General features: G+C 36.9%; 1 protein-coding gene and 1 pseudogene across 1 annotated transcript in view; both read right to left on the reverse strand.

Annotated features, from left to right (window-relative positions):
• PIK3C2G (phosphatidylinositol-4-phosphate 3-kinase catalytic subunit type 2 gamma) overlaps nt 1–23,357 on the reverse strand; it is a 347,697-nt gene that overhangs the window by 267,427 nt on the left and 56,913 nt on the right. Inside the window, exons 8-12 of the mRNA XM_058558690.1 lie at nt 21,484–21,543; nt 17,276–17,398; nt 12,423–12,456; nt 7,389–7,584; nt 2,155–2,277 (exon numbers count right to left, since the gene is read on the reverse strand). Coding sequence (XP_058414673.1) covers nt 2,155–2,277; nt 7,389–7,584; nt 12,423–12,456; nt 17,276–17,398; nt 21,484–21,543 — 536 coding nt within the window. The remainder of the gene's footprint in view (nt 1–2,154; nt 2,278–7,388; nt 7,585–12,422; nt 12,457–17,275; nt 17,399–21,483; nt 21,544–23,357) is intronic.
• LOC131416499 (serine/threonine-protein phosphatase PGAM5, mitochondrial-like) lies at nt 9,315–10,363 on the reverse strand (annotated as a pseudogene).

Below are 23,357 nucleotides of genomic sequence, written 5' to 3' on the forward strand. Positions count from 1 at the left end.
ACAATCAATTATAGTGTAATGGGTACATGTTAATAAAATATATACAGAATGCTACAGGCACCTAGAAAAACGAGAAATAAATATTTTTAATGGAAATGAAATTAAATGAAAATAATTCTGGGTTGAAGTAACTAACTCTATTGGGAGAATCAAAGAAACTCTTACAGAAAAGATAACTCTTTATGACAAGATAAGCTCTTTCATGGTTACTGCTGCTTTTCCTTGCTGTTCCTATAACACTACTCCACTGTCTTTCAGTCATTTCTCTGGGGTCGCCACTGCTCCACTGAGAGCCAATTTTCTTTCCAGCTCAAGTAGAACAAAACTCCCCAGCTCACTCTCCATCTGCCCTTTCAGAAGGTCTGGCTTTCTTGGGAAATAATTTGACTCCCAATACTGTACTTTCCTATTCATAAATACTTGCCAAAATTTCTAGGAGTCTGAAGATGATGTTAGATAGCACTATCCCATTTAGTGTTACCACAGTCAATGGAGACATAACATGTGGTCTTCCATTCTTACATACTCTATGGTTTCTCCCATACCAAAGCAAATCCTCCTTGTTCTAGTACTGTGACAACCTTTATCTCCCCTTCATTGGTTAAGGTTCTTAATTCCTTTGACCAAAGACCTGACTTTCAATTACAAAATCCCCCTCCATTGCACAGAATCAGTTCTGCTTGTAAAATTCTTCAGTGGCTCCCCAATTCCTATAAGGTAAAGTACAAATCAGTTAGCATAGCACACAAGGTCTTCTGTGGTTTGGTGCCTACCTGTCTCTGCACCTTCATCTCTGGAGTTAGCCCCACTCCCTGGCCCTGCACTTGGCCGCTCTCTGCATCCCATCTACTTATTCTAACTGAGAATAAGAAACTACCATAAATAGTTTCTCTCTAACTGAGAACTGAGAAATCACGCCTCTGCTAGGGGTCCTCCATTTGTCAGGGGCACAGTGACTTCATTGTCCACTTTGGGAACACCCAATTGTCTTTCAAGACACTCTTCCACCTTCTCTATAAACTCCTTTCTGTATCATTAGAAAAAATTGGCCACCTTTTCTTTTGTTGCTTGGTCTGAACCTCAAACTACTCTCTTATGGTTCTGAATGTATTTGTTCATATTTCCATTTGCTTCTGCCAAATAAAACAAAGATCTTTTTTTGTTTTTGCTTTTTATTTTATTTTTTAACTTTTTCATTCTATCCCTAGCAGCTAAAGCAGCACCAGACAGAGTAAGAGTCCAGTAAGTGTTGCTGGGCAGATAAACGAATTTCATGCATAAGTGACTCCTTAAAAATGTTAACCAGCTCAATCACTGAAATTATTCTTCTGACTTAATTAAAACTATTTATGGTAGTTTCAAGAAATCAGATTAATTTTCAACTGACAGATAATGTGCCATCACTCAAATAGTTCAAGAAAAAATCTAATAATTCTAAAGTCAATTTCAAAGAAAAAAAATCTCAAAATAAATCGAAAATCATTAGTATCTTGGAGTAACTACAACGGTATATTTTTCTTCTCTTCCTTCAAGATTGCATAAAAGCCCTGCAAGCCCCCTGAGATTCTGAGTAAAGTGAGGGCTTGAGGTAGGGTGAACAGAGGAGAGGAGGAGCGCATGGATAGTGTCAAGAGGGTACTTTTCTTTCTTTCTTTAATAAATCTCTATAAAATGTGGAAGTAGGAGCCAGTCACCTTATATTAGATGATAGTTTACACAATGCACAGATAATTATTGTCAAAAAACTTGATTGTTTAAATAAATCTGTAATTGGCTTTTGTGGGAAAATAGAGATTACATATGTTATTAGGTGATTTCTTTCTTTGTTATATCTGGAATCTACCTCCCTCCAACCCCAAATAGGAGGTGTTCCTTATATCCACAGTGTGTGAATGATTAATAATTCCCCTTTTTCCAATTTCTCTCTTTGATCAGTTCAATAATGTGAATTGGACGCTGGTCTAGGTTTTTAAACGGACTTTTAATCTGTTGAATTGAATAGTCAGTTATCTATTAGCACTAGCATATTTATCACATTGCTGAATCAAATCAACTGGCAATCTTTTTTTCAAAATCACACCCATCACTTAAAAAAAAAAAAAACACTGATCTTTATTAGATAAATGATCCTGCCAGAATAAAGACTGAACTTACGTTTCACTCCAGTTGACCAAGAAAAAAAACAATTTTTTGACTGGAATATTTCTGTAATTTCTCACTTGGCATAGCTTCTTTCCAGCATATGTAAGCCAACAGGAAAAAGAAAATGCTTTATAGCTAAAAAAAAAACAGCATTGAATCAATAAACTGAACACTATAAAGGAACCAGTTTTCTATATGGGTCAATTATTTTTATTGTTAAAAGTCAAATGATAAAGAGTTGTTTGCTTGAATAACATGTGCTTTAAAAATTACTTTAAGAATTTATGTTAGGTACCGTCAGCAAGACAGCAGAATAGGAAGCCCCAGACTCTCCTTCCCCCATGGAGGCACAAATTCAACAATAATGCATGGATCAATTCCCTTTGGGGGAAATCCAGAAATAAGTTAAGAGGCTCCTGCACCCCAGGCAAGTGGAAAACCAGCTATATAGAAATCAGTAAGACAATTCATGGCACTCATTTTCCAGAGCCCCTCCCCTAAGCAGAGCGAGGTGTGATCAGGAGGAAAATACCAATTCTCAGCTTCTCCCATGGGTGGGAATGAGAAGCCTAGGATACATGTCTAGCATTCAGACTTTTTACAGGTCTACCCAAGGAACTGGTTTCTGTCTTGCCTGAATCTAAGTGCTGAATAGGAATGGGTGCCAGGTTGGGGGCCTCTGAGAACAAAGGCAACGGTTTGAACCAGCACAAACTCACTCACCACTGTCCTTCCCCCAAGCTCAGTACAAAATGAGCAGAAGAAAATTCCCAACTCCTGGCTTCTCTCTGGGGAGAGAAAGAGTTGGAGTGTGTATCCAATGTTCCAGCTTTTTTGGGGGCTGCCTGAGACACTGGTTACCATCTCGCCTGTCTCAGAGAGCTGACATGACCTGATATTCTCCAGATGCCCGGGGATCATGGACTTCTGAGAACAAAAAAGAGCTGGGAGGCTTGTTGCTGCTCAGAGAATCTGTGGAACAGCAGACAGAGGTTGATACAGCTTGGTAGCCTCTCCATTGTGGTGTGGGCAGCAAGAGTGGAGTGTGCATCCAACGTTCTCACTTTTTCAGGGGGCTGTATGAGGGACTGGTTTGTGTCTTGCCCAACAGAGTACTGAGGGGACCTGGCATATTCTGGATGCCTGAGAGCAGCTGAGAACAAAAAAGAGCTGGGCAGCTTATGGCAGTGCCAGAAAACCTACAGTACCACAGACAGACACTAGAGGGAACAAGAAATTACCAGTTCCTGAAGAAAGAAGTAAAAACTTCTCTAACTAGGAATTTACACACACAAATCCAGAAAAGATGCACCCACAGAAAAGGTTTCAAAGGCCCCTGAAATCTCTAGCTGGGCTGATTGGTGACATGCTTCAACTGTATGAAACCAATCCATAGAGACTGAGAGAGGCGGCTGTTTTTTCAAATGCACAAAGTTACAAGGCACACAAAGAAAGAGGGAAACATGGCCCAACAAAAGGAACAAAATAAATCTCCAGAAACTAACCTTAAAGAAATGGAAGTATATGAATTACCTGACAAAGAATTCAAAATAACTATCATAAAAATGCTCAACAAGCTCAGGAAAATGATGCATAAACAAAATGAGAATGTCAACAAAGAGATAGAAAATATTAAAAAGAACCAAACAGAAATTTCAGAATTGAAGAATACAATAACTGAATTGAAAAAAATCACCAGAGGGGTTCAAGAGAAGATTTCATCAAGCAGAAGAATCACTGAACTTGAAGATAGGTATTCAAAATTACCTCATCAGAGGGAAAAAAACGAGGGGCCAGCCCCAAGGTCTAGTGGTTAAGTTCGCCATGCTCTGCCTCAGTGGCCAGAGTTTGGCTCCCGGGCATGGACCTACACCACTTGTCAGCAGCCATGCTGTGGTGGCAACCCACAGACAAAATAGAGGAAGACTGGCACAGGTGTTAGCTCAAGGCAAATCTTCCTCAAGCAAAAAGAGGAAGATTGGCAACAGATGTTAGTTCAGGGTGAATCTTCTTCAGCAAAAAAAAAAAAAAAAGGAAGGAGAAGAAAAAAAAGAAAGAGTGAAGAGTAAAGAAAGCCTAAAGGACTTATAGGACATAACCAACAGGACACATATATGTATTATGTGAGTCCCAGGAGAAGAGAGAGAGAGAGTCAGAAAGCTTATCTGAAGAAATAATGGCTGCAACTTCTCAATTGTGGGAAAGAAAATGGACAACCAGATTCAAGAAGCCCAGTGGACCAAACTACGATAAGCCCCAAAAAGACCACACTAAAACACATTAAAATCAGATGTCCAAAGGCAAAGACAGAGAATTTTGAAAGCAGCAAGAGAAATATGACTTCCCACATAAAAGAGATCTCATAAGTTTATCAGTAGATTTCTCAGCAGAAACCTTGCAGGCCAGAAAGGAGTAGGATGACATATTCAAAGTTCTGAAATAAAAAAATATCAATCAAGAATATTGTATCTGGCAAAATCGTCCTTCAAAAATGAAGGGGAAATAAATACTTTCTCAGATAAACAAAGGCTCAGGGAGTTCACCACCACTAGACCTGACTTACAAGAAATGCTAAACAGAGTCCTTCAAGTTGAAATGAAAGGATGCTAGGTAGCAACATGAAAGCATATGAAAGTACAGAGCTCACCAGTAAAGGCAAACATATAGACAAATACAAAATACTGTGATACTGTATTGGTGGTGCGTGAACACTTTTAACTCTGTAATAGAATCTAGAGCACAAAGTACAAAAAAACTATAATTATAAAAATATATAAAATATAAAAAGATGTAATTTTTGATATCGATAACATAAAGTATGATGAGGGAGAAGAACAGTTTTTGCATGTGGTTGAAGTTAAGCTGTTATCAGCTTAAAACAGAGTGTTTTAAAAATAAGATGTTTTATGTAAGGTCCATGGTCACCAGAAAGAAAATGAGAAAGGAATCATAAAAGAAAATGAGAAAGGAATCAAAGTATGTCCTTACAAAAAAAATCAACAAAACACAAAGGAAGACAGCAAGAGAGGAAAACAGGGACCAAAAAAAGCTACCAGACAGAGAGAAAACAATGATAAAATGGCAATAGTAAGTTCTTCCCTATCATTAATCACTTTAAATGTAAATGGATTAAACTCCACAATCAAAAGACATAGCATAGCTGAATGGATAAAAAAGCAAGATCCAACTATATGCCGTGTACAAGAGATTCACTTTAGATGTAAGGACACACATAGGCTGAAAGTGAGAGGACAGAAAAAGATATTCTATGCAGATTGTATTCAAAAGAGAGCAGGAGTAGCCATACTTATGTAAGACAAAATAGACTTTAAGTCAAAAACTATCAAGAGACAAGGACATTACATAATGATAAAGGGGTTGATTCATCAAGAGGATATAACAATTGTAAATACATATGCACCCTAAATTGAAGCAAATATATTAAGCAAACATTGACAGAATTGAAGGGAGAGATAGACAGAAAGACAATAATAGCAGAAAATCTTAATACTGGTTATAATGGATAGAACAACCAGACAGATGCTTAAGAAGAAAACAGAGGGCTTGAACAACACTATAGATCAAAGGGACCCAACCGACATATATAGGACATTCCACCTAACAGCAGGAGAATACACATTCTTCTCAAGCACACATGAAACATTCTCCAGCATAGATCACATGTTCAAGGTCATAAGTCTTAACAAACTTGAGAAGATTGAAATCATAACAAGTACATTTTCTGACCACAATAGAATGAAACTAGAAATCAATAGCAGAAAGAAAACTGGAAAATTCACAAATTAACAGAAGTTAACACTTTTGAACAACCAATGGGTCAAACAACAAATCAAAAGGAAAATTAGACTATATCTTGAGACAGATGAAAATGAACACACACTATACCAAAATTTATAAGATGCAGCAAAAGCAGTACTAAGAAGTTGAGAGCAGTAAATCCCTACATTAAAACAAGGAAGACTACAAATAAATAACCTAACTTTATACTCAAGGAATTAGAAAAGGAAGAACAAACTAAGCCCAAAGTTAAAAGAAGGAAGGAAATAATAAAGATTAGAGCAGAAATAAATGAAACAGAGAATAGAAAAAACAATAGAAAAAAATAAGCAAAACTAAGTATCACACTACATATACATGCATGTTCTATGCATATAACATGGCTATGCAATTTTTCCATGTGAATTAAAATTAATAAGTATATATTAATGGTTTAAAAATTGTAACGGAACATTCATTAGGGTAGCTATTTATTATCTTATACATCAGCCCTTTAAAATTCTTCATAAAATTAAGAAAGAGAAAAAGCATAAAAGAATCATCACATGGGTTCTAAAGAAATGTGTATGTGTAGATAGATGGTGTTTTTTAAATCCAAAGGCAAAATTTCCTTTCTAATTGGCTCTATAAATATTTGTTTAGTTCAGTTATTTTCAAAAGTGCAGATGAAGATAATTATTTCTCTTTACTAAAATTGTTTCCTTCAGCTTTTCCCTGAGATGCTAAACACAATGGGTACAATAAATCCATTAATACATTACTATCCTCTTATCAACTTTAATTGATTTAATCAGTACTCTCTTATAGATTTAATCCAGAAGGAATTTAAAATAAGTATTATAATATTACTTTAATTATGTTATTCAAAAAATACTACATAATAGAGTCAACCTAAAATCTGGCGATGTTCCACGCATAATTGTGGTTAATTTCTATTGTAATTCAAATAACTCTTGGCTAATTCCCACTTTATCAAGGTACTACTCTCACAAAATATTTACCACTCACAACTTGATGGGGGCCAGAGTGATTTTTTTTCTTTCTATTTTTAAATACTCTCCATCTCCTCGTATGTGCTCTCTCTCTCTCTCTCTCTCTCTCTCTCTCTGTATTCTGTTAATCGGCATTAGTCATTTAAACTCAAACATAAAAAAGAAAATTTTAGGGGAATCACTAAGATGAGCATTTTCTATTTCCATAATGATATACTGACAATATGCAGTTATTTTTAATATGGAAAATGGAAGAAAACTTCAGGGAAAAGGAATATGCATTGGGAATGAAGTTTTGAAAAATGATTTTAAGAATAAGGATAAATTCATGCTGATTAAATTTCAAAATTTTATGAAATATTTGCTCCTGCAAATAAGAACAAGACAAATTATACTCTAATTAGAAGCTATGTAAAAATTAATTAACGCTTTTGTGGAACACTCACCACTACTCACCTGTGCACCCAGGTCTCTGGAATGTTGTGAGCTGCATACACTGTGAAGCTAAGGTGGGAATGGAGCCCAGGATTTACGCAGGAAATGCTATCAGGTGCATTTAGAGGCTGGAAATCTGCGTAAAAGCTGCTGCAATAGACATCAATAAGCCGGTAGATGGACATGGATAGTTCAGTTGTCACTTTTTCTATCAAGCCTAGAGGAAAAAAAGGATAGAAATCAGGTCATCAGGTCATATTTATCATAAGCCATCAATTACAGCTCTGAATTTTTTTATACTAAAATTTAAATAAAACTTAATTAAAATGACCCTCCACCAACTGAAGCCAATTAGCCATCTGTGTCTCTGTATGCAGCCTGGGTTAGCTGCTAGTAGTGTAGATAATTAATAAGCTTTCATATTTTCAGTTGCAGAACTTTTGGAATCACAGCCTTTAATCACAAATCAGAGTTTTGGATTATTAATTTGGCATTCTGATCAACTATAATTTGCAAATTTTTTGTTCTAGGTTATTATTGTTTAGAACTAATTTTCAGACAGAAACATGTTTTCTATATGGCTTGTAAGTACTTCAAACAAATCCCATCTAAAGAATTATGCACAATAAATTTGATTATGCTATGATGTTTACCATTAACTGAACGCTAATTATATACATTGTGCTGCTATAAAGAGAATGGTAATAGTACATAACTGGGATCTGAAATAAGCTTGAAATGAAAGACTTAGGGTGTTTACTAAATCTCTTCAAAATCAAAGCCTTACTTGAGCTTTACCGCTAGTTATTAAACGAAATCTATTGATAATTCCTAAAAATGACTTCTCATGAAGAAAGAAAAATGACTAAGTATAGGGGCTCATAGTTTTAAAGTGTGTGCTAGGTGAAGGCATGCCAATTTACTGTAAACCATACGAAAATTATCACCTAATCATCTAATTTAAGGTAAACTTTCCTGAGAATGGCTTTCTCTCTCCCAAGAAACTGTCTTTGCTAGAAAAACTCCTAGCAGGAAGGACGTAGAAGAGATTGACGAGATGGACCAGGCAGAACTGGTAGACTTGGATCCAAATCAGGAAAGATGGTGCCATTTCAATGGAGAAACTTATGAGAATGACGACCATCATCCTAGGAGTGGTGTTCAGTGTCAGACCTCTTCATGGGGCCAACGAATAACACTCACTGCTGGCATTTTATATGCAGTAGTGAATGAGTGAAGGACTATAATCATAATATGCCCACTACTTGCAATTGTTTTTAATATTCAACTACAGTAGTATTTTAAAAGCTAAAAGAAGAATAAACTCAAATATGAAAGCTCAAAAAATTATTTTTTTTAACCCAGATGAGGAAAATCTTTGACAAATATTTAAGTGACAAAAGAGTTTTAAGAAATCAATGTATGAAGCAAAATGCTATGAATGGAAGCTCTGGCGCCCTCCACCTCCGAGTCCTTCGTGCCTGAGGTGCTTTGCTGATGGATGAAGCCTCGAGGCGGGGTCACACGGCTGGCTGTGGTCAAGACTAAAGACCTCTCGGTGTGGATCTCTCAGGCCTCGTCCAAGCCCCGGGACAGGCCTCCTTACACGCCACAGGCTCATCCTGGAAGAGGAGTGTAAGGCAGAAAACCCTGCAAAAGAACTCAGGCTGATCTGATTTGAATGCTTCCCTTTTCCATCCCGGGCCAGAAGTAAGTCCTGAAATGCCGCATTTTAGATATTTCTCTTTTTCTCCCGCCGCGTCCTGGAGAAATGTAACCTCAGCTTAGTCTGTCGAGGCAGGACAGCGGGAAGGAGCTCGTGTTCCTGGCGGGGCCCAAACCGGAGCTGGGCACATGGCTGAGCAGGAGAGCGGGGCCTCTGGGCGGCCCTCAGCAGCGGAAGATCTCGTCAGGAGGCCTGAACTCCGTGTCCCGAGGTCCTGAGCGCTACTCGGCCTTTCCTTTGTTGAGAAAGAGGCAGAGCCAGGCTTCTGCAGGGAACTGCACCTGCACATGACGCAGCGGAGGGCACTGGCGATGCAGACGAAGATCTCGTGTCCTCCTTCTAATTGGCTTCCGCCCTGCGGAGGTACTTCCGGAAGTCGCCCTCGACGCGGCCTGCGCCTGCGCAAGACCGCCCAGCCCCCAGCTTCCGGTGAGACCCTGGCGGTCCGCTACGACGGGGACCTTTCCGCAGCCGGTGCGAGCTGACTTTGCAGACGGCTGGAAGGTGGCTGCTGATACTGTCGGTGGTTTCTATTGAGCGGGTCATGGAGGAATAGATGATTTTATTAATTCAATCCCAAGCTTGCAAGTTGGAGACCAGTGCAGCCTGTTCAGGACTCAGGGGTGTCAAGAATGCGGTCCTTTTCCAGGGAGGAGTCCACGTGGTACGGGGAGTGCCCGATGAATTTGTGCTGGGTGGCGTTGGCTTGGGAGTGGTCCACCCTGGACGCCAGTTCTTCTTCTCCAGATTCCAGATTCTCTTTCTCAGCTTGACCAGAGACAGTGGTTGTCGCCTGTCTCAGTTGGGGTCCCAGACGCCAGGCCCGGTTGCGCAGCCCCAGCCCACACCCGGGGCTCAGCCACATGCAGCTCCGTGTCCCTGCCCGCTCAAGGCTTCCCCACTGCCACCACCGAGAAAGACAGGCGGCCGAGCCCCCGGCAGCTGAGATGTTGCGAGAACAAGTAAGCACATCATTAGAACTTAGGTTCTTAAGATCTGCTGTGATTTTATTCCAACGTGTGCCCAGTGAAGTCACCCAGTACTGTTTATTCAAACACATGCACGTCCTCATAAGTTTTTTCTGAAACGTAAATTGCTTTTTGCCTTCTAGTTGTTTTGAAAAGAAAATAGTACCCAGAGCTGGCTTTTTCCTCCAATAGCCAGCAGTGTTCCAGTGCTCAGCATTGGGATACTCAGGAACAAGGCCAGCTTCAGCATGGAGCGTCTTCCCAGATCCTGTCCCGCAATAGCTCTGTCCATAATTAAACATTTTTCCTTGTTTAACACAAGCTATTATTCACTTAGTTATTCATAACTTTGTACAAAATTTATGATAGCCAAATTTTACTTATTTACTGTATTTCTCAAATTGTGCCCGTTGTTGAAACTGCCTGAGGGGACAAGCAGAGTGAAAGAGGTCTAATTAAAATTCTCTGAGAAATCAGCAGTAGTAACTAATAAAACAGAAGAGGAAAGCAGCGTAAAAATAATCTTAAAAGAGGCCTCATCAAACTCTGGAGGCCAACTAACAGGGATTCTCCTGAACAACAGGCAGCAGAAAATTATAAATTTATAGAAACATCTTGCTTTCCAGTCCCCAGATTGTTGGTACTCTGAAGCAGGAAGAGCAAATTTCTTGTTAATAGTTCCCAATCTTGTGCAAATGAATACACATCTAAAATAAATCATGAAGTGGGGTCAGAGATCTTGTTAATTCAAACCCCAGCACTTGTTTTGGGGAATTTTAATTATTTGGATAATTACTCAAACTCTACTCTTCACTTTTTGTGCAGAAATAGTTCTTGGTTATCATTTGCTTCTTCAAGGTAATATAGAGATCTGTGCTTATGCATTATGCTTTACTTCCAGAATTCTGTATGAAGAATACATTTCAAATATCATCAGAAATGTATTAAGGACTCATGATACTGGGCTTGGGGGTGAAATATGGAAAAATAATGTTTATCACATCTGATTTTATTTTGGGAAAAGAGTTATAGTATGAAATAGAGAAATGACAATATTTATGCAATTAAAATGGATTAATTAGAATCTATGATGATTTAGCATGGAATATAAGTCTCTGGGAACATTCCTGCACGGTTTTATGGGATCTCATATCCCAGCCCCTGAGGAATATGGGTTGAGGGCTTTATTCCAACATTCCTAATAGAAAGGAAGAGAGAGCCAGTTCCGTATGGGCGTACCTCCAGCTTTTTCACTCCTCATTCTCTCACTTGGACTCTGTGTTAGTAGTATTGGCGGGGGGTGTCCATCTCTTCCCTTCCTCTCTGGTGTTCTGGAGTTTTATGAATGCCTGGAGTAGGGATTTTTGCACTAGCACAGGTTTTTTACTCCATGCCCTCTGCCATCCCATTTTCCTCTGTGATTTGAAGTGGAGGAGTTCTTCGTAATTGAATGTCTTCTTTTGAGTGGTGGGAATTAGAGTTGAGAGGATATCCCTCTGTACATAACTTTCTACTGAAAACAATTAAGGGTATGAGGGTAGGTCGGGTTATCTTTTGTACTTCACTGTCACCTCTGAATCCAAGGGTGTTAGCTGAACATCTGTCAGTCAGACAGTTTCCTTGAAGATACAGTGTTCATAAGCGAAATACCATCTGCCTGTGCAAACAAAAATAACCCTTTCCACACCCTGCACTTTAAATACTGTCATTTCTTTTATGCATATTAGGAAAACTGAGGATCAAAGTGTTTGATCCTCTGGGATCACAGAGTCAAAAAGTGGCAGAGTTGGAATTCAAAACCAGTTCTGCCTCATTCCGAAAGCCAGACTCTTGACTACACCACACTTTCACACATCCGCTATTTTTTACAGAGGCGAAGTCCTCCCCTAGCTTACAGTTTTATAGGCTCAGAGCCTCTGTGAACACTGATTATTCCAGAACCTAATCCTCCTACCTGTTATGTTAAATTGATCTTTCAAGAATTTAAATTTGAAATTAGTGACTTTGAAGAAAGGCATCTGCTACTTTTCTGACTTTTCTGACATCAAAATATAATTAGCTAAATAAAACTTTATAGTCTCTTGGAATGGATATAAGGATATTTTCAGCATTCCTTTAAGTTTTATAGGTCTCTTGACTTTTCCATTTTATAAAAATCTCAGGCTAAAAGTTTAGAGTGTGGATTTTTATTCACTTGCAGATAATCACTTCCATCAATAAAAAGAGTTTTAGCAAAGCATTTTTCCCTCAAAAAATATTTTGTGTGTGTATTACCATAATATTTGGATGAAAAATTATAAAAATTAAATTATTTTGGATTCTGTAATTTTTTTTAAATATTTGGGTACATGTATGTTTTACCTTTTGCTGAAGTCTCTGAATTTTGATGCAAGTCCTAAAAAAGAAAAATAGGTGCAAAGACACACTTGTTACTCAAAAACCGAATTATAAAACAAACCGATAATATCCGAAATCTGAACATTGAAATTTCTCTGGCATGATAAAAGGACAAATTATTTTTTGGTGTCATATATCAATGTTGATTATTAAACAGAGGAACTCTAAATTGTAAGATGAAAGAAAAGCCTTCTGAATGTTGTAATGAACAATGTACGTTGTTTGATTTTTAATAAAAGAAATTTCTAGAATAAGCTCAGCCTTTTTAGTATTATTAGAACAGTTCTACAGGTATTGCCTAAACTCAGTCCCCCTTCCACAACAGTGACTAATGTTTTGCTGGAAGTGCATTAAAATTCTTGTTTGGTGTGCCCATTTCTCTTTATTAGCAGTCATTCATATGCAAGCTTTGGGCAGCACCAAAAAGAGGGCTGGATGGCAGTGGGCAAAATCGTACAGATTCCCTATATAGTTCATTTCCTTCTTTATTTATTTTTTTTTGTGAGCAGATCAGCCCTGTGCTAACATCTGCCAATCCTCTTCTTTTTTTGCTGAAGAAGACTGGCCCTGGGCTAACATCCGTGCCCATCTTCCTCCACTTTATATGGGACACTGCCACAGCATGGCTTGCCAAGCAGTGCATCGGTGCATGCCCGGGATCCGAACCTGCGAACCCCGGGCCGCCAGCAGCGGAGCACACGCGTTTAACCGCTTGCACCACCGGGCCGGCCCTTCCTTCTTTATTTTTAGAAGATTTTCAAAAAACTGATAGTCAAACACTTGAGAAAAATAATATAACTTGAATCGTATCCTACATAAAAAAATATTTTCTGAAATTTTACTTTTTGTTATTTAAGTTCATATCCATTAGTATGGAAGTTTTATGTGTTTATGTTTATATTTGTTGGAGGCCTAGAATTACTTTGATGGTGTGGGATTTGCTGGTTATAATTTCATTATCATGAAGACTATATAAGGTGATTCACAGATTCATTAAAAATAAGGTTTCAGTCCAAAAGCAATTCATTTTCTAATAAGATCCATTTTAATTGACACTAAATTTTTAAAAATTTTTCCTTGACAAGTTTGCTTTTAAGGAAATGCAATTAATGAATAGCCCCATTTCTCAAGCAAATAAACTAGGGAATAATTGTTTTCCTGTAACAAAGAACTTGCTACAGTATTCCTTTAGAGAGAAAACACTTCTATCATGTTTAAAATGTAATTAAATTTATATACAACTTTTCACTTTAAAGCATAATTCACATGAACCTTTTCAGAAGCATTTCTCTTAGGTAAAATAATTCATCTGAGCATGGTTTCAATCACCAGGCTTAACAACTACAAGTAAGATCTTCACCCTATTCATGGGGGTGAGGCTATTAAAGATGTTAGCCTGACTTAACTAGAATTGAATTTATTCAGAAATGTAAACATATTTTAAAATTACCATGACATCCACCTACAGCATAACGTGTAAGAACATATTTTTCACTTTGTGGTTTGTTTATTGTGTGAGCATTTAATGGAAATATATTATGTGAGCTTCTGGAATATAATTTTGAAGGATGGAAAGTTGTTTCCAGTGCTGAGTGGGAGCATGAACTAGAGTACAACTGCATTTGTGATATAATCCTTCATCTTGCCAAAACTTACATTTAATAAATACCTAATTACTTCCCTGTATGGCAGGAAATAGTCTCTTGCAAGTTGACCGAAAAAATGCAGCCAAGAAAAAGGAAAGCTTCTCAAATTTGAGTTTGTTGGCAGAAGACTCATATTTCTCAGTATTTATTTAATCTTAGGTTCGTGGTGGGTAGATAGACTGAACTACTTTGGCGTTGTTAACTGCAGTTGGTTCCTGCACAAGGTCTATAAAATATACTTACTATTGGTGCCAACATTTTTATATACGTGGGCTCATAGTTAAGATAGGGTGAGAAAAGAGATGAACAAACAAATCCAAATGAAGATTATGTAGAAAAAGTGAACTTTTAAGGTGTGCTCAAGAATCTGTTTATTAGGGGATATTGAACTATCTATTTTGGCTGTTGACGTATATGAAATAAAACTGATCATTGTCAACTCTTCATTTGTATGCATGAATTTAGTGCTCATACAGTTTAGTGCTCATAAATATATAAGAAATGTAAATTGTATTTTTGTTCCTGTAAGAAGTTTTGGGAAATAAATGTTTTAACAGTAAAGCTTTTTATGTCTGGTAATACTTGAACATCATTTGAAATGCTTCATCCTAAAATTAGATTTCCTCATTCTGTGATCAGTTGTTTGTTTTTACTGATTCCCTGAGAGCTGGACATAAAAGTTGAAAAACAACCAAGTGATCTTAACAGATGGAAGACACATATCCACATTCATATATCTGGTCTCCTCTTCTGGCAAAGGTTCACATTTGTTATGAGGCTGGCTGTAATCAATGGCCCTGAGATAATGGGGACCAAAGTATTACTTTTGTGAATTAAAACCTTCATCTGGGCCTCGTGGAGAAGAGTCTCAAAAACTACTACCAGCACCATCTCCACTACCTCTGGTGATAATAATGACTCTCATTCAACCTACATTATCATCTAGACCCTTAACATCAATTCTGATGCTCACAGAAACCTGCAAATTGTTTGGTTATTTTTAAGAGATAAGGAAAACAAACTCAGAGAAATGAATTAACATTCTAAAGATATTCAGCTATAAAGTGATAAATCTTCAATTCAGATATTTTCATGACCCTAAGCTCTTTGTATTTTATTATCAGCTCTAATGTCTCCAATATGTGATAATTTAAGAGAAACTAATTGCTTGTTGAAAGTTAATTCTCACTACTTTTTTATCCTGACTTCAGCTATTACATAGAAAGTTCTTCTTAGCATCATATGATTTCCAGGTTTTTAAGTTCACCAGAATATTTATTTTCAAAATATATTGGTGATATGCTTTTCAAGACTATGGTATAATTTTCCCACTCTGACACAAAATAGAAAAATATCATATTAAATGTGATCACATCAGATTTCTTACCTCATTATTTGTGAAGACTGTAGATCTTAATATCTACACACAAAAACAGTTTTCTGGAAACTACATAGTTATTTTATTTCCTTCTATAATTGAAAGGTATAAGAGTAGTATTTCTCCATTAAGAAAAATTTAAGGAAATAAACACATATCTATCTTAGACATTGAATTTTGGGATTTATTGATTATATTGTTTAAATTTTATTTCTTCATTCCTTTGTGTTTTCAGTTTTTAATCAATGTTTATCTTGAAAAACTTTTGGTGATGTGCCTCCATTGCTCCTCAGTCATCAGTGTCACTCTTCAAGTAATGCAAATAAGACATTTAAATTTCTATATTCATTATTACTGTCTCATCACAAAAAGTTATAATTAAAATAAGACATAGAAAGTCCAGCACTAAGAAATTACTGATTTTATCATAGTCACCTATTTGAAACAATAAGCATGATAATATATATTAATATAATTGTCTGCTTTCTAAATCAATCTTTTTGAAATTTGAAGGCTGGCATATTCAAGGTAATATAGTCTCTGCTGTTCCTTTATATGTCGGTAAAGAGTGCATGTAATCACTCTCTCTTATGAAGTTTTGTGTATACTGGAGTGTGTATAGAAGCCTGGGTTCAAATCTCTATTTTGCCACTTATTAATCCTCTGCACACAAGCACTCTAAACATCAGATTTTAATAATAAAACGAACATTAAAATATCAACTTCATGGCATTGCTGTAAGGATGAATTGAAATAAAATAAAAGTTGAATTAAATGAAGTACTATAAGTGAAACTGTTTTATTATTGCAATGCATTATCAAGTATTAGTTATTATTGTTATCATATCTTTCTGCTTTATCACTTGCTAAACTAATAACAAGATTGAATGGATTCATCGTGACCAGATTTTCTAGTCTTTTTCTTGGGCAATAATCAAACCTATTATTCTACATCAGATTCCTGAGATTTAAAAAAAAATCACATAATACTCATTTTTTAAGCTGAAAAAAACAGGAAATCATTACAGGATGTGGGATCATAAAAGCAGTATGCACTGCAAATTCAGCAAAAGATACCACAAAAACTGCTCTCTTCTTTCCAACACATATACTTGTCCATGCAAGCATGGACACTTATACCTGCATACAAACTGGTGCACATGAGACCCATTAATAGTCTATGCAGAGCCGGCCTGGTGGCTTAGAGGTTAAGTGTGTGCGCTCCGCTACTGGCGGCCCGGGTTCGGATCCCGGGCACGCACCGATGCACTGCTTCTGCAGCCATGCTGAGGCCGTGTCCCACATAGAAGGATGTGCAACAATGACATACAACTATCTACTGGGGCTTTGGGGAAAAAAAAAATGGAGTGGGATTGGCAATAGATATTAGCTCAGAGCCGGTCTTCCTCAGCAAAAAGAGGAGGATTAGCACGGATGTTAGCTCAGGGCTGATCTTCCTCACAAAAAAAAAAAAAAAAAGTCTATGCAAACACTTGCCTGTGAATATTATAAAAGTATATTCATCTAGGTAGGATTGTAGGATTGATTTCAGTCTCACATGGAAGTTACATTGTAGTTACAAACTTCAAAGGTGTAAGAAATTTCCTTTTAATTTAGTTAAATCCTTTTGGTATAATAGATTCCTTGATTCCACTACCCCCAAATGATTGAAATATACACGCACACACACACAAATACATATATAGTAGTTAGTCAAAAGTCTTTCACTCTCCTTAATTAATTATTGAACTCAGGTTTAAAATAATTACTGTGTAATAAATGAGTATATTTACCTCTGTTTTTCTTTGAAGAATTAGATTTAGTTCATTTACAGCATCTGTGATTTGTTTGGTCTCCACACACCCCAGAACACTGCATATATTTTTAACTTCTTCAATAATATTATCCACATTTTGCTGTAGATGACAAGATTCATATCTTACAGTTTATTGAAATACTAATTGAAATACACTAATTTATCTTTAAACTACCTCTCTTTCCATGAAGAGTAAATGGAATAAAACGTGATTGTCTGTTCGCATGTAAAAAGAAGATTCTCAAGACTGGTTATCCTGTGGCCCGAGTAACAATTTGCATGGAGTGAGTGCTCAAAAGTAGGACTATTAATATTATATATATCAACTCTAATTTAACATTATATGAAATAAAATGAGAGAGAGAGAGAGAGGAGAGGGAAAGAGAATGAGAATCAGGCAGTCTGTGATTTCTGCAAAATACTTTGAAAACAAGGCAACTGACAGGAGACCCATGTAGAGTTTCAGAATGCATCTGTTTTTGTAAGCAGTGTGCAGGAGGGCAAAATTATTAAAAATCAGATTTGCAGAGTTCAGAGCAAACTTGGGACAACGAAATTTGGTGTTGGGTGTTTGGTAATCATTTGATTGTACTATCCTTGAAGCAGCTGCTGTTTTCAAAAAATCACTGATAAGTACACTCTACAGTAATGACCAACTGTTCTTAAAATCAAAATTGCTGACTGCACTTATGATAGTTATACACAGATTTTATGGTCACAGTTCTAAGAGCTTTTCATTAGTCTTTTTATTTCCCAGCTTTCACGTGTTCTTAAATTAGCTTTCATTAGAAAGAAAAATCTGCCCTATTTTGACCTTATTCTTTTTCATCTATAACCATTAACTACATTGAGAACTATCTCTTTCTTCTTTAATTCTGTGCTAATCAACCTTTCACTCTATAATATTTTTATGTACTTTTTTAATATCATTCATAATGGTGGCTTTTCAAAACATGTTAGCTGTCACCAGCATCACAGTCATTCCAATGGAGAATTAGAATAGTTTATTTCAAAAGAGGTGGAAAAATATTTTTTCTTTTTTTTTTCACAGAGATATGGATTCACAACACTAAACTATTTTAACTTTACTTATTCCAGATCATCTTCTTAACAGAACATTATCAATACAGAGACAAAATTGGTATTATATTAAGGGAACACCATGTTGTGTCTTCCGTGGAAAAACAAAACGTTTTAATATGTTGCTAGTACCTCTTATATGTGATTTTATAAACGTTGAAAACTGATGACAAAAACCTAGGAAGAATAGCTAATTAATACTATGAAAGACACAATCAGAATTTCAAAAATATCAACAGACTCGATTAATGAGCTAAAAAGTAAGAAGATGAAATTTAAGTGGGATACATTTTAAGTCTTTCACAGATTAAGAAAATAAAACTACTCAATTATAACATGGGGAAGAAAAACTCATGAGTAATTCATGTGGAGAAGACTCAGTTGTTTTATTTATGTGTGAACTCAATGAGTCAGCATTTTGACATGGCTGCCAAAAGATCTACTTCATTATTAAATTAAATTGAAAGACATGTACTCTCTGTACCCAGAGAGTTAGAGTCCCACCACATTTTCCATGTATATAATCTGAGCTAGAGTTTAGTTCTAAGTACCACATTTGAGACTGGACTTGACAAATTGGACTTTCCCAAAGGAGAGCAACCCAACTATTAATATACTGTTAATATACTTATTCAGAATAGCATAGTAAACTGTATTTCCAGTTCTGCAGTCAGGTTATGTATGTTAAAATCCTGGTTTTGCCCCATTTCTACCTATGATCATTATCAAATTATTTAACTTCCATGGGCCTGAATTCTCTTCTATAAAATTGGAACAATAATAATTATAGAGTTTTTGTAAAGATTAAATAAGATAAAATATGAAAAAGTGCCTAGCAGAGAATAAGGGCTAAATTTTAGTTAATTAGTTCATTTGTAAATAATTAATTTTTATCCACTTGCACAGATTTTTCAGTTTATAAGAGAAATCAGATACTGTACATGCCCAGGTAACTAATAAAATGAAAATTTAAAAATCATAAAAACTATCAGAGAGTTATGTACTAGATGTTATGTTTAGTTTTCATTCATATACTCCAAGTAGATATGTGATGTATGTGAATTTATGGAAATCCATAAAATATTGCTAGTTAAAATGTAAATGCTGGGTTGACTTGGGTCGCTCCATAGCTAATTTACTCCATCTCTTACTCCTGTCTTGCAGTGCTTCTTATCTGATCTATTTATCTCCTTTAATCTACCCCAAAATTCTGAAAGATAAATATTGTATTCACTACATTCATGAGTCACTGAGATTGCTAGAATACGTTAAATGAAGTGTTGGCAATCGTAGAATGAACTTGGTGATTAATTAGATGGACAGCCAACAGAAAGAATGGATTTAAAATGATTCCAAAATTTCCTACTTGGGAAACCAAAAAGACAGGGTGCCATTAATTACGGCAGGAAACACAGGCAAAATGGGAAGATTTTTGGTGAAATTGTGATGCGTGTATTTTGTGATACATAGAACTTGAGCTGCCAAGGGGATAACCAATATCCCACAGCCTTCAGATATTTGACATGCAATGGGGTTCCAGCTCTAGAAACTGTTGGACTGAGAAAACATAGACGCCCCCCCCCACAGACACAAACATGCACAAGCATGCTCATATAAACACTAGATGAACTATAAGAAAAAACATAAATGCATGGTTTAGCCCCAGACAAAGATAGGATGAATATCTGGGTGACAGAAATTTAAAGAGAGAACTTATAGCCTGAGAGTAGCTTCGACATTGATGAGTCAATGGCCTGGGGGAAATGTCAGACTAGATTTAGGCCATAAGGCTTAGAGATTGGTGTTTACTGCTCACAATGGGACAAGAGCTGAAATTTTAGACCTAACCCAGTTGGTGGAGGTAGGGGAAGGGCTAGAGTTGGAGACGAGATCCCTGAATAAACACCTGACACTGGATGGATTGTCACCTGCAAAAGGTGGGAGAAGAAAAACCATGTCTACTGACCAAGAGAACTTTTGAGGAAGCCTCTCTACCCAGGGGCTCTGAGTGAGGAAAACAGTTACCTGAGAAATTGTGTTATGTGTAGCTGTGGAGTGTTAATTTATACTATCCATAGCAGGAATTTATGCTAAAAATTGTGCCAGAGTATTGTGACTGTTTTGGACCTAGCCAGAAGCAAATGCATTACTGCTGTATAGAAACACTTTTCTAACCCCAAACCATGGAGCTTCCCCCCAAGATATGCACACATGTGCATATGTGCATGCACGTGCACATCTGTAGGGGATAACACCCACATCCTGGTCGGGGGTAATAATCAGCCTAAAATTTACAAATCCTATGATGGCTTGATCCGCCATATAAGATTCCCTACAGACACAAAACACAATAAGATTAGCACCTGATTTCAAGATATATTAAAGCTAGATTTGGGCATTGTTTTCATAGAGGTGATACCTGGCAAAGAATTTGAATATGATCGTCCAGATAGAGAATGTAGATAAAGAAAAATTGGAAGCTGAGTATCTAACATTTCAGAACATCTAACATTTAGATGATGGAGGAGAAAGTTTGGGTCACAGATGCAGCATGCAGAGTGCTGAGACATAAGCTATAAGACTATAGTTTAATGGACATAAAGTAAAGGTAGTTGATGGTACTAGGAAATTTTAGCTTGGAAAAAAAGAAGAAAAAGGAAACATGATAACCATTTTCAAGTATTTGATGTCCTTTCAAGTGAAAAAGAGATTAGATTTAATGTAAGTATCTCTGGAATGATAAATTAGAATAAATGGTTGAAAACTTAGAGACATTCATTTTAGCTCAATATGAGAAAAGTCTTTGTAAAAATTATTTGTTCAAAAATTGAGTAGGCTGCCCTGTCAATCAAGAGTTCCTACACATTACAGGTATGTTATGCAAGCAATCAGGAATGTTTAGAGGAGATTTTTGCATTACATAGGAGTTTAGACTAGACTACTTCTAAATTCTTTCTAACTCTATGACTCTTTGGGTTAATGAAAACTGATAATAATGCTGTGATGTTATTTTATGTGCTATATTCCAAGCTTATTTTAGGAAATATTTGATGTATCATAGACTCTGAAGGAGCAGCATTCTAATACTTTAGATAGTAAGCATACCTTAAAAGTATTTTCAACATTGGAGAAGATTTGTGACAAACTTTTCTCCTCTGCATCTTTCTGGAAAACAAAACCAAAACAGCATAAGGTTCCCTCCCTCCTTTCATTTAGCTGTGATGGAGACAAAAGTAATATGTGTTTAAATAGCCATGTAACAGCTTGCCATTTTTCAGGTTTTATATAAACCTTAATGAATTTCTATTTATATTTATATACTGAAAATTATCAAATTCAATTAATAAGGTTGGAGACAAATTGAGAATTTAGAATTATTTTCATTCCAGGTTTAGTAGTTATTGCTATTATAAATTGTTCCTTAAAGATTAAAAATAGTCTTTGGAGTTCCATTTCAGCTTAAAATATAGAACTTTGATCCCACTCTAACAATGAAAAATGGCAGATAATATAGAAAATCACAATTTTTTCTGACCCCATCAGAGATTTGAGGCCACAAGGTGACCAAATATACTGAATTCCAAAGAGTGATAGGCCCCTCCAAGGAGAGATGGGGCACACAAAGTCTTTGACCTTCGGCAGAGCACAGAAGAAAGAGGTGGCCACAGTACAAGAGGGTAAGAATAAATCAGCTGAAATTTTAACAAATTCTTAAAGGCCAGGTGTGAGCTATCATGTCAGTTTGGAATATCTGGGAGTCCAAGACAGGAGGACTGTTTACAATCATTTGCAAGCTCTTTTCCATGGATGCCTACCAGTTGTTCAGGGGGAATATTGAAGGCAGCGCAGGAAGCTGAAGGTCCATTCGGTGGTGCAGTGTGTAGCAGGTGATCAGCTGTTTCTGCTATATGGCATGAAGCTCTGCCCACTTCTGTGGAGCTTTCTCTCATAAGAATCAAAAGCTTTAAGCTGCTGGTTAATGGTACTAGGAAAGTGATGGTATGAGGAGGGGCAGAGCACCCTCTGTCACCTTGATCCCAGGCAAAAAATCTCTTGCTTTTGGAGGAGAGAGAAAGAAAGCGAAACAGTCTGCCTCTGGGGGAAAGGTAGACATAGCTGAGGATCTTTTGCTGACGAGGAAAAAGTAGAAGCAAAAAACCTTTTGCTCCTGGGGAAGGGACAGGAGACCCTGTTTTGAGTCCAGGATCCTACATGGATACCAATCAGATGTCAGGTACCACTGGGAAGAGGGGCAGAAAACTCTCTTCTGTATAAGACTAACTGCAGATATAACACACAGTTTGGCTGCCATGTGGAGGAGCAGGAATTCTCAGAAAGTTCCCATCTTGAGGCTTAAGAACACAGTCTGCACAAGGCTGTGTTCCATTACAACACAGAACTCACTTTACCCTACTACAAAAACTAGTCTATTTTGAATAATAAACCAGAGCAGAGTACTGCTGGGGGAGAGCCAAAAGTATTGAGAGGGACCGTCTCTGTGGCATGCGCAAGCAGGGACACTAAGAAAAAAGCTCTGGTACCACAGGCCCCACGTAGGTACAGGTAATAAGAGCTAACCACTGGGGGATTTGAAGCCTGAAGTGCCATGATGATGATAGCAACAACCAAACACAAATAACGGTCAAATCTCATCTAGATTGTATCAACCCTACATACTCACAGCATCACAGAAGAGCACTGCTCATTTCCAGATATGAATACAATTTGCCTCAGTCTCTGCTATTCTTCTCCACATGATGTTTAGCATTCAATAAAAAATTCGGATCCCCACAAAAAAGCAAGATGCAACAACCCATTGTCAGTAGAGGAAAAAATTAACAAACTATATAAATGACTCAGATGTTAGAACAGACAAGAACTTTAAAACAGCTATGATTAACATGTTAGAGGATCTAGCGGAAAGTGTGGACAACATGCATGGACAGACGGGGAATTTTAGCAGAGAGATGGAAACATTA

This window comes from Diceros bicornis, chromosome 17, assembly GCF_020826845.1.
Source record: "Diceros bicornis minor isolate mBicDic1 chromosome 17, mDicBic1.mat.cur, whole genome shotgun sequence".
In the NCBI taxonomy this organism is placed as follows: Eukaryota; Metazoa; Chordata; class Mammalia; order Perissodactyla; family Rhinocerotidae; genus Diceros; species Diceros bicornis.